Raw genomic sequence first — 12486 nt, 5'->3', positions numbered from 1 at the left:
GCTTTCCTGACATGCCAGTTAACTGCAGCTCATTCTTTCAGCAACCATGTATTGAGTAAGCACCAGACTAGCAAGTATCAGAAAAATGACTGACAACCCAAAGATTAGAGGAAGTTAGGGCAAGGCAATCACGCCTAGTGAGGATCGTCAAGGAAAGCTCTGTGAGAGAATTCACATGGTGATGGGCTCTGAAAGATTAAAAAGGGGATACTTGGGATAAAGGTATAGATGAGATGATGGGAAGGTTGGAATCATGACTTGTTCAATCTGGCTGGAATATAGGGAATTTATAGGGATACAGAAGAGAAGGGTCTGGAAAGGAAGGTTGAAACTAGCAAAGACGGCTGTATTAGTCTGTTTTCACGCTGTGATAAAGAACTGCTTGAGACTGGGTAATTTATACAGAAAAGAGGTTTGACTCACTGTTCCAAATGGCTAGGGAGGCCTCAGGAAACTTGCAATCATGGTGGAAGGGGAAACAGGCACATCTTACATGGTGGTAGGCAAGAGAGCGAGAGAGAGAGCGTCTGAAGGAGGAACTGTCAAACATTTCTTTTTTTTTTGAGATGGAGTCTCGCTCTTTCACCCAGGTTGGAGTGCAGTGGCGCAATCTCGGCTCACTGCAAGCTCCGCCTCCCGGGTTCACGCCATTCTCCTGCCTCAGCCTCTCCGAGTAGCTGGGACTACAGGCGCCTGCCACCACGCCCAGCTAATTTTTTGTATTTTTAGTAGAGACGGGGTTTCACCGTGGTCTCGATCTCCTGACCTCGTTATCCGCCCGCCTCGGCCTCCCAAAGTGCTGAGATTACAAGTGTGAGCCACCGCGCCCGGCCACTGTCAAACATTTCTATAACCATCAGGTCTTGTGAGAACTCACTACCATGAGAATACCATTGGGAGAAACTGCCCCCGTGATCCAATCACCTCCCACCAGGCCCCTCCCTTGGCACTTGGGGATTACAATTAGATATGAGATTTGGGTGGGGACACAGAGCCAAACCAAATCAATGGCTAAGAACAGTGGCTGAGGGGTTTGGACCTGCTTCCTTCCTCTGAGAGGGCTGACACCTTGAAGGTCTTTGAGCAGGGATGGTGGGGTCAATGCAATGCCAAGGACCATGAATCTGAGTACATCGTGCAGGTCGGGCAGAGAAGAGATCACAGTTGCCTGGGAGAAAGGCAGAAAGGGCCGAAGTGGGACAGGGCGGATTCAAAGAGGACTTTGCAGAAGGGTTTGGGAGGATCTGAGACGAAGTGCATATAAGAGGGCAGAGTCAAAGACGACTAAGATAATTGAGGAAGGACACACAGGTGGAGCCAGAGAAGGAAGTGAAGCAGAACCAGGGTAGGATGATGGTTTGTATGACTTCCCCAAATAAACCAAGTTCATCTTGGGAGTCCCAGTGGCCTCTGCTGCCTGTCACCTCTGCTGTGTGAGAGTGTGTGGGAAAGAGCCAACCTTGCAGACAGGGAGTGAGCCTCAGCCCGATGAGCTAGATAGTATTTTCTTTCTCTTGTGGATTAGGAAACACACAGAGAGGTCAATTAACTTGCCAAGCTCTAGTACCTGGTAGGGCTGAGATTTGAATTGAGATCTTTCTGACCCCCGACCCTGAGCCCTTAACCACTATATTAGTATGATGATGTCTCTGAGGAATGTTGAAGCAGAAAGGAGAAGTGGGAGACTCATTTAAAAAAAGCATAAGGCCAGTCAGGCGCCATGGCTCACGCCTATAATCCCAGCACTTTGGGAGGCCGAGGCGGGCGGATCACGAGGTCAGGAGATTGAGACCATCCTGGCTAACACAGGAAACCCCGTCTCTACTAAAAAAAAAAAAAAAAAAAAAAAAAAATTAGCCAGGTGTGGTGGCGGGAACCTGTAATCCCAGCTACTTGGGAAGCTGAGGCAGGAGAATGGCATGAACCCGGGAGGTGGAGCTTGCAATGAGCCGAGATCGCACCACTGCACTCCAGCCTGGGTGACAGAGTGAGACTCCATCTCAAAAAAAAAAAATAGCATAAGGCCAGGTATGGTGGCTCATACCTGTAATCTCAATATTTTGGGAAGCTGAGATGGGAAGACCACTTGAGACCAGCCTAGGCGACATAATGAGAGACCCCAATTCCACGAAAAATTGTAAAAAATCAGCCAGGCATGGTGTCATGATCCTGTAGTTCCAGCTACTTGGGAGGCTGAGGTGGGATAATTGCTTGAACCCACGAGGCGGAGGTTGCAGTGAGCCAAGATTGCACCACTGCACTCCAGCCTGGTGACAGAGTGAGACTCTGTCTCAAAAAAAAAAAAAAAAAAATTTTTTTTTAATTTAAAAAATAAAAATAGCATAGCATGGGCATGAGGCAAGCCCCAGATTAGGTCATAAAGGGACCAAATTTGATGGAAGCCTTCAGCCTCAGGGACTCTGGTGCAAAGAAAGCTGCTGGCTCAGTAAAGAGATATACGTATTTTTTAATTGATACATGGCATTTTACATGTTTATGGAGGATGGACTTTTTTGACTCAGCACTAGGAAGATAGCTCCTGAGAGCCCTGAAATCTAAGGGAACATGTCCAGCCATACCCAGTGATTGTGTACAGGGGAGAGGAATGAGCCAATTGGTTTGAGCAAATTGGGGCCCAGCCCTAGGGGTGAGGGTGGGCTTGCCTTTGTCTGAATAGCACGGCACGTTGGGAGAGGAATGAGTTTCGGTAGGCGAGAACCTGTTTGCAGAGGTTGTTGTCTCCTAACAAGAGCAGGATCCACCTTGCCAGTGGCTTGGGTCAAGAGGATGAGGTGCCTGGGACCCAGCAAAAGGCTCAGATGGGGACTACTGGTTCTTTTCCTGTTCCGTTTGGACTGAGCCCTCACCACTGTGTGGACACAGAGCTCCTTGCTTTGCCTTTTGTGGAAGCTCTTGGATCCTCCCTGGATGGCCTGGCCATATTCTGGCCCCATGACTAGGTAGGATTTAGGAGGACATCTGTGTGCTAGGGTTCTGATTCAATTGTGACTTAGGGCTTTGTGAATGGTGGGTGGGGACAGTGGATGGTGGAAGAGGATGGGAAACAGTGGTTCCGTGGATCTCAGAGCTGGCATAGCATGTGTGTTGTGTTGTGTAATGGGTTGGGTACGGAAATCTTACCCCAGATGCAGCCTGATGATTTTCTGGTTTTATTCTTGCTCTGCCAAATGCATGAGCTAGAATCACAAGTGAGACATCATTCAAAGTATGGCTTCTCCCTGTCACCCAGGGCCCTCAGACTACATAGACATGTTTTTAACTGTGACATTTGCTCTGGAAATGCTCCTGATTACTGACATTGCAGTATCATTTAGAGGTCACCTTTGAGTTTGCAGAAAGGGTGAAAATAAAATAGAAAATGAAAATTAAATATCCCAGGCTGCCTCTCCATCCCTTCATTCATCACATTTTTTGTTAAACACCCTCTATTGGGATGAAGTAAACTATAGTTATAAAGTTTACCTAACTTTGGAACACTGTATGTTGAAAACTCCAGCTTTGCTACCTATAGCTGTGTGACCTTGAGCAAGTCAGTTAGCCTTCCTGCATCTCAGCTTCATCATCTGTAAAATTGGGACGATGTTAGACCCCTCTTTCTGGGGTTGTTGTGAGGCTTGAGATACTCAACATGAAGCTCATACATTTTACTATGATGAGTATTATCATGTGCCAGCCTCCAGAGATCAATGTGAGCCCTGCCCTCATGGAGCTTATAATCTGGTTGGGAAGACAGATGTTAATTAAATGATCATACAAATATAAACTTACCTGTGCAGGAACCCGACCTCATGTAAGGGATTAGAGCAACCTTCCTGAGGAAGCAGGATTTGCACTCAGACCTGAAGGATATCTGCATTGACTAGCTGAAACAGGGCAGGGAGAGATTCTAGTCCAGGTAGAGGAGCTGGTGCAAACTCCCCGTGGTCACTTGAAAGACAGAAAGGAGCTCAGTGTAGCAAAGTCTTGAGGAACAAGTTGGTGACAAGGGTCAGACCATTAGACATAGCCCATGTGCAGAAACTTGTGGGCTATGTTTAGGATTTTTACCTCTAATTTAAAGCAAGGAGAAGTCACTGCAGGGTGTTAAGCAAGAGAGGTACGTGATCTGATCACGTTTTCCAAAGATGGCTGGCTGTCATGGAGAATAGCTAGGAGCAGAGCTGCATGGAAGCTATTCAGAGGCCAGTGTCTCCCCAACTCCCTTGATGAAGATGGGGATGCCGGCATATGAAAATACAGGTACTTAGGACCCACCTCAGACCTGAGGGATAACAGTGGGGTTGGTACTGGTGAGTTTGTTATGGGACAAGTTTGAGAAATACTGCTATGGGATAGGTAAAAATGAAGAGAGCCTAATTTTTGAAAAGTGTGTTCCAGAAGAGCTAAGACTATGACTTGGTTTGACCATGAATTTTGTATTTTGCCCATGACTTTGTGTTTTGTTGAGAATGATAAAACTAGAACAAGTGCAGGGATGTAAGTCAACTCAAAGCCAGTTAGCAGTGGCATTCATTCATTTGCCTTCCCAAGGTGGGTCTCCAGGAAAGGTGCCAAATGCTCCAGGGGCCACGTTCTCCCACATTTTAAATTAATGTTTCACTGATTCAGGCCCCAGGTCTCTGATTTGTACCCCAGAGGTTTCCTATCAAATGAATGACAACTCAAATGGGTGAAAATGTAGACTTCCGTGTTGACTAGTGTCACACCAACATTTCATGGAAGGCAGCAAAGTGAGCCTGGTTTCTGACGTCAGACAGAACTGGCTTAGGAGCCCAGCTCCTCTGCCAGCTGCCTGTGTGACCCTGGGCAGGATGCTGAGCAGCAGGTTTTTTTTTTTTTTTTTTTTTTTCCCTCTCTCTTTTTTGTTGTTACAAAGTTATTGGTGTTAGGCTGGGTGCAGTGGCTCACGCCTGTAATCCCAGCACTTTGGGAGGCCGAGGCGGGCAGATCACTTGAGGTCAGGAGTTTGAGACCAGCCTGGCCAACATGGTGAAACCCTGTCTCTACTAAAAATACAAAAATTAGCCAGGCATGGTGGTGGGCACCTGTAATCCCAGCTACTTGGGAGGCTGAGGTAGGAGAATCACTTGAACCTGGGAGGCGGCAGAGGTTGCAGTGAACTGAGATCGTGCCACTGCACTCCAGCCTGGGTGACAGAGTGAGACCCCGTTTCAAAAACTAATTATAATAATTAATTAAAAATAAATAAAGTTATTGGGGTTAAATTAAAAGATAAAGTGTATTACATATTACATATTACATATTCAGCGCATAGTAGATGCTCAAGATACACTAGGGTATCCTACCCTCTCCTTACTTTCCCATACACATTTTTTTTTTCTTACCACTGTGAGTACAATGTAGAAAGAACCTGGACCTTAATAGAGAGATGTGTCATTCCTAGCTTTATGTAGACAGGATTTTCCACCAATGTTCATCTGCTCATCCATCCATCCATCCATCCATCCATCCATCCATCCATCATCATGACTATGGAACAGACCTATAAACTAGGAACTAGAAATAGACTCTCCCTAAACACTGCTCTTAAGAAGCAGGAAAAAAATATGTCTTGAAAAAACAAAAGAGGAAGCAGCTTACAGTCTAATCCTTATGTTTTGATTTTCCACACTGGGCATAAATGTACCTCCATAGCCAATTTCCTCCTTGAGAAAGGTTACCATGAGACAGTGTTGCTGCCCAGCTGGGGTTACTGTAGGCCACTGCTAGGGCCCACCCATCCACCCTGCTGCCTGGAGAAGGCGTAAAAGCTGGAGTTGGGGTGGAACAGCACTCACTCACGCTTAGTGTATAGATGGAATGAACAGAGTCCAGCTGCCCCGGAGGAGTAGGGCATACAGTGTAGCACCAGCTGGGAGGATTTCTTTATTGGGGCAGAAGATTAACTGGGAATTAAGGTATCCTGTGTTGGGACCTCAGAGCTTTAATTTTCCTTTGGAAATGAAAGAGTCACAGAGCCTCAGATGATGTCTGTATCTTTCCTCACTCTTGCAAATGGGACCCTTAACTTCCAGGCCTCCAACTCCAAAGTGCTTAGAAGGCCATATATGAGCTGGAGTGGGCCCAGCTTCCCAGCTATGAAGAAGGTTGTATTTGCCCCTCTGCTTGTGGCTGGTTTCTACCTTCAATTAAAGTCTTGAAGATGAGCAGTAGGAAGCCTGACTGTGACAAACCAGTATGACCAAGGATCAGCTAAAGCTCCAAGGACACAAAAGAGGCCTCTGTTCTGCAGAAGCCTGCCTGCCTAGGCCTTTCTCCAGGCTTTTAGCCTGGGATGCACTGGCCAGAGAAGACAGGAGATCTGCTTTCTCACCTCCACTCTGCTATAACTCTGGGTGACCCTCAACAAGTCACAGAGCTCAATTAACCTCACTTGGCCTTTGTTTTCTCCTGTAATTATTGGATTTGTAATTATAATAGGGGATTATAGACAAACTTTCAAACTGTAATATTCTATCATTTTAACCCATAAATATGGCCAGTTGTGTTATCTGTTGTATTTTTGTTTTAACATTTTTCCTGCTAATAGATTATTAAGCTCCTTGAAGGCAGGAACTGTGCCTTATACCTCTTGGTACTTCCTAAAATATCTAGCAGAGTATGTTTTAAAGATGCATTTGGTTAATTGCTTATATATTGGTATAAAGAACTCTACACAGAAACTATGAGTGATCACTTTTGTGAATATTCCGGAACTGAGAACCACTAGTAAACATCTTGAATGGCTATAATTGACAGATGGAAAAACGAATCAAGGGGGTCAGCAGATTGGCAGCTGATGGATGATGTCAAAGTGAGGAGCGAAAGTGAATTGTTTCTTTATCTGTAGCTCTTTCAAGTACAACAAAGGAAAAATGAGACCTCACGACAAAGGAATTACTCATCTTCCTTCACTCTTGGAATTTGAAGCTTGCCTGATTTCACAAGCTATTTTCCCATTTCCGCCTCAATATTATGTGCAGCAGAAGGACTTTTGGGAATTGTATCACAGCCAGTCAGTACTGAAGCCAAGCCTTTCTGACCTCGGAAACACCCAAGTCATGTTATCTGTCAGGTCACTGGAGTTTGGACTCCAACCCAGATAAGAAATGGTTTAGCACTTTGGGAGGCCAAGGCGGGTGGATCACATGGTCAAGAGATCGAGACCATCCTGGCCGACGTGGTGAAACCCATCTCTACTAAAAATACAAAAATTAGCCAGGCGTGGCGCATGCCTGTAGTCCCAGTTGCTCAGGAGGCTGAGGCAGGAGAATTGCTTGAACCCAGGAGGCGGAGGTTGCAGTGAGCCGAGATCGCACCACTGCACTCCAGCCAGGCGACACAGCGAGACTCCATTTAAAAAAAAAAAAAAGAAAAAAAGAAAAAAAGAGAAATGGTTTAATTTGTTGGGGGCGTGTGTGTGTTTATAGCCATTTTTTACATGCCTATCTCCTGTGTGTATAAATTTATGCAGTTGTGTGTGACTTCACACTACAGATGCTTTAGAAGTTACTATGTTATTCACACAATAAACTGAAGCTTCCATGCTTGGGAATGTGGTAACAGCTTTAGCCTTCCAACTCTTACTGAATGCAAGTTCTTGGGCTTGCAGGATATAGAATTTCTTCCCAGCTGGGCTCTCAGCTCTGGGTTAACAGATTCAGTGAAACTAAAAATTCGAGTAGCACAAGAAAATAATAATCAATGTTATTTTACTCTACTCCAGATATGGGAGTAGAGGAACCATTATTTATCAATTTGCAGCTAGAGAAGAGCCAGCCCACATTGAGACCATCAGCTACACATTCTTATAATAGGCATTGATAGTGAGGGTGGTCAGAAGGATGTATGAGCCCAATTGTCAGTCAGAAGAAAGATTTCTCTGGTGTTTTGAGGTGAGAAATAATCCCTGCATGGGTGTTAGGAAGGATTGGAAGTTGGAAGTTAGATTTCTTATTAGGAATCTCTTTACATTTGTGTTGTCACCTCTTGGCCATTGGTAACTGTGATTGGTTGTCTCTGTCTTCTATAGCTTGGAATTGCGATTGGGTTCTTGGTCCCTCCTGTTTTGGTACCCAACATTGAAGACCGGGACAAGCTTGCCTACCACATCAGCATCATGTTCTATATAATAGGAGGTGTGGCCACTCTCCTTCTCATCCTTGTCATCATTGGTAAGGTCTCTAGTAAACAGATGGGGCAGCAGGGGGCGAAGGGGCAGGGAGATTCTGCTGACTTTGATGGGACCCTTGTGAACATTCCCTGAAATACCATGGATATTCACAGAAACTGGGAATCTGGGCTTCTTATGGTCTTCAAATGTTTTAGCCTGGGCAGTCGTCCCCACACAGTGTTAGCTGGTCCTATGCACTTTGTTAGTGGCTAAGGAAAGATTTAATTGTCATTAACCAGTTCCCCAGTCCTACCTCATCGGAAGTAATGGTAGACTGCTAGTCCCCTTGATGAAACCCACTGAGCACTTAGGCCATCACAGGCACTGTACTAAGCATGCCTGATTTCATTTAGTTGTCAACAACCCTATCAGTGAGGTACCACTATCAGTCCTATTTAACAAAGAGAAAAATGAGACTTAAGGGAAGTTATATAAACTATTCGAGATTAGATAGCTAGTAAGTGGCAGAGATTGGATTCAAGTCTAAGCTTGTCTATGTCTCTATTCTAAATTTCTAAAAAAAAAAACTGAAATTGATCCATAAAACTAATAATCTCATAGATTAACCTGACAGTACTTGGGGATCATAGTTCTTTAATGCTTTTAAAAAAATTATAAGAGTAATATATGCTTATTATAGAAAAATCTAGAAAATACAAAAAAGCATAGAGAAAGGAATGACCATTAACTTGTCATTGTACAAGTTAATCCCAACCACGAACCTCAGATATCTACTGTTAATGTTTTATTTATTTATTTATTTATTTATTTATTTATTTATTTATTTTTGGAGATGGAGTCTTGCTCTGTCACCCAGGCTGGAGTGCAGTGGCACAATCTCAGCTCACTGCAACCTCTGCCTCCTGGGTTCAAGCGATTCTCCTGCCTCAGTCTCTCGAGTAGCTGAGATTACAGGTGCCTGTCACCAAGCCCGGCTAATTTTTGTATTTTTAGTAGAGACGGGGTTTCACCATGTTGGCCAGGCTGGTCTCGAGCTCCTGACCTCAAGTGATCTGCCTGCCTCAGCCTCCCAAAGTGCTGGGATTACAGGCATGAGCCACCACGCCTGGCCACTACTGTTAATATTTTATATCCATGTACATTTAATGATTGAGATATTTGGTAAGATAATTTTACTTCCCTTTTTTTCCAGCTGGGTGATATTATATGGGCTATGATAAATTTAGAACCAGCAAGACAGAGGTTTTTATTTTCAGTTAGTCATCTGTCTAAAGGTTAACCAACTTTCTTCCTAATACTTGAAAGTTCCACCTCACATGTTAAAGGTTTCATTCCTGCTTACTGACCCCACCTCCAGAGTCAAGCAGTTCTATAATTGGGTACCTCATTCAACCGTTCTCATTGCGTTGTTCCCCGCCAAGAATCCCCGATGAGAAAGGCTGTCTAATGGATTTAAAAGCTGGCAGAATGTGTTAGACAGAGACCTTGGTGTTCCTGGTAAGGTGAGAAGCAAGGAAGCTGTGGATGAGAGCGGAGAAGAATGATACAGCCAGGGGCCTTTTAGCCAGACTTTGAGTTTCAAATTATGTGTCCAGCTCCAAATTCTCAAGCAGATGAGGGCCTGGTCCTTTGCAGTTGAAAATCTGGAGGTAGGACATTTCTGTTTGGGCATTTTATTATCAAGCACAGATGGATAGTCGCTAATTGAGTAAAGATCTGAAAAATCTTATCTGAATTCTGGTTCGTGGTTGCCAAATCCTTAAGCCAACACCTGCTGATGTAAAGATAAGCAAACTTTTTGCCTCACATTCTTTCCCCCAATTGAAGGGAAGGTGAAGAGGCAAGACCATGGATGAGAGGCTCCCAACCATAGTATCCAGCACTATTTCTAGAGAAGGAGGAAGCAGGACTCTGAAGTCTGTGCAAGGGCATTTTCTGGGTGGAGGGCCCCTTTGATCTGCCGGGAGAGTAAACTTCATTTCCATGGCTTCCTCTAAGTGGCGACAATCTACTGACCTTTCAGGAGCATTCTTTTGGGGTGTAGAGGAGGCCACAAGGTGCTTATTTGGAAATTTTTCTCTTTCTTTTGATACAGAGTCTCATTCTGTAGCCCAGGCTGGAGTACAGTGGCGCAACCTTGGCACACCACAACCTCTGCCTCCCGGGTTCAAGTGATTCTCCTGCTTCGGCCTCCCGAGTAGCTGGCACTACAGGCGCATGCCACCACACCTGGCTAATTTTTGTATTTTTAGTAGACACAGTATTTTACCATGTCTATTTTTAGTAGGCATGCTGTTTCACCATGTTGGCCAGGCTAGTCTTGAACTTCCGACCCCAAGTGATCCGCCTGCCTTGGCTTCCCAAAGTGCTGGGATTAGAGGCATGAGCCACCACTCCTGGCCACTTATTTGGATTTAATAGGGGAACCACTTTAGCCAAACGGCTAGTTAAACTGATCTGCCCTCTAGAAAATGGACTGGCGATCAGTACAGCCAATGGAGAAGCATGTGTTAATCTTCTTGTTTCTATCAAGAGGCAGAGGTCTGATTCAGACTTAGAGAAACAAGGAATGGATCCTAGATTTTTTTATCAGCTGCTGCATGCCATGCTCTGTGCTAAGCATGGGCAACATAGTCCCTTTCCCCTTGGGAGGAGCTGTGGCGCTAAGCCATTAACTGGGCTCACCAATCCCAAAACTTTAGCTTTTGCTGCTTTTCCATCATGTGTTGCTAGTGTGTTTTTTCAGTTCTCTGTGGTATGTTATTTGCTGGTTATTATGAGTTTCCTTGATCTTTGAGCACTGCCTGGGAGGTCCAGTGATTTCAGCTCTCCAGAGGTCATTAAAAAATAATAATAATCAGGGCTGGGTGTGGTGGCTCATTCCTGTAATCTCAGCACTTTGGGAGGCAAAGGTGGGTGGGTGGATCACTTGAGGTCAGGAGTTCCAGACCAGCCAAGCCAAAATAGTGAAACCTCGTCTCTACTAAAAATACAAAAATTAGCCAGGCATTGGTGGTGTATGCCTGTGGTCCCAGCTACTCAGGAGGCTGAGGCACAAGAATCACTTGAACCCGCGAGGCGGAGGCTGCAGTGAGCGAAGATCACACCACTGCGCTCCAGCCTGGGCGAAAGAGTGAGACTTTGTCTCAAAAAAATAAAAGAAAAGAAAAGAAAAGGAGAAAGTAATCAGGCCGGGTGCGGTGGCTCACGCCTGTAATCCCAGCATTTTGGGGGGCCGAGGCATGCAAATTGCTTGAGCTCAGGAGTTTGAGACCAGCCTGGGCAACATGGCAAAACCCTGTCTCTATGAAAAATACAAAAAATTAGCCAGGTGTGGTGGCATACACCTGTAGTCCCAGCTACTCAGGAGGCTGAGATGGGAGAATTGCTTGAGCCCAGGAGGTGGAGGTTGTAGTAAGCCGAGATGGCGCCACTGCACTCCAGCTTGGGTGACAGAGCGAGACTCCGTCTCAAAAAAAAAAGAAAAAAAGTATCAAAGGACCATTCACTCAGCCTCAGACAATGAGAAGCAGCTTCAAGAGTGGGGCTGTTAAGGGTTTAATTGAAGAATTAATATTTCCTTTGGGAGTCTCAGCTCCTCTCAGATGATGGAGCAGCTTTCATTCATGTGGAACCAGCTCTTCTGGGGTGGGACCATGGAAATTTTCAGCCATCTCTGTTTTTTTCCTTTCAGTGTTCAAGGAGAAACCTAAATATCCCCCCAGCAGGGCCCAATCCCTGAGCTATGCCTTGACCTCTCCTGATGCCTCGTACTTAGGTTCCATCGCCCGGCTCTTCAAAAATCTCAACTTTGTGCTGCTTGTCATCACCTATGGTAAGGTGTCAATGTGTCTAGGAATGCATTTGAACTGGAAATGTTAGATGAGAGGCCTGATGTGTCTTCATATATTACTCTTTCTAAATCCCAAATGTGCATGTAAAGTTGTTGTCTAGGGTCAATCCAGAGGACCCAGCTATGCCCAAGGGCCTTTGCATGTGTTGTAAAGTCTACCTAGAAATAATTTCTTCCCATGTCAGGTTATCTGACAAATGCCTGTTGGTTCTCCAAGTCTCATCTCAGTATCACTTTTGTAAAGCAGTAGTAGGTAACTTTCCCTCTCTTACCATGCTATTCCTTGTATATCTTAACATCTGTCATTAAAAAAAAATTTTTTTTTGCAGGCCTATTTCCCCATTAGACTGAACTCTCTAAGAGTGTGGATTTATGTTTTTCATCTTTATAGTTCCTCAGCAGTGGCTGGCCTTGAGTGACTATTCCAGTAGTTACTGAATTAGTTAATTAATTAATGCATGCATGCATATATGTGTCT

The 12486-nt window shown here is 44.9% G+C and overlaps 1 protein-coding gene across 3 annotated transcripts in view; it reads left to right on the top strand.

Annotated features, from left to right (window-relative positions):
• The window catches only part of FLVCR2 (FLVCR choline and putative heme transporter 2), a 68206-nt gene that overhangs the window by 33332 nt on the left and 22388 nt on the right, over positions 1–12486 (top strand). For all 3 annotated transcript variants that reach the window (XR_008659402.2, XR_008659403.2, XM_055288730.2), the window contains exons 2-3: positions 8054–8195; positions 11850–11990. Coding sequence is in view for 1 of the 3 variants with exons in the window: in XM_055288730.2 (XP_055144705.1) it covers positions 8054–8195; positions 11850–11990 (283 nt within the window). In the remaining 2 variants the exon portion in view is untranslated. The remainder of the gene's footprint in view (positions 1–8053; positions 8196–11849; positions 11991–12486) is intronic.

This window comes from Symphalangus syndactylus, chromosome 8, assembly GCF_028878055.3.
Source record: "Symphalangus syndactylus isolate Jambi chromosome 8, NHGRI_mSymSyn1-v2.1_pri, whole genome shotgun sequence".
Lineage (NCBI taxonomy): Eukaryota > Metazoa > Chordata > Mammalia > Primates > Hylobatidae > Symphalangus > Symphalangus syndactylus.
This window is presented reverse-complemented; position numbering and strand designations above follow the sequence as displayed.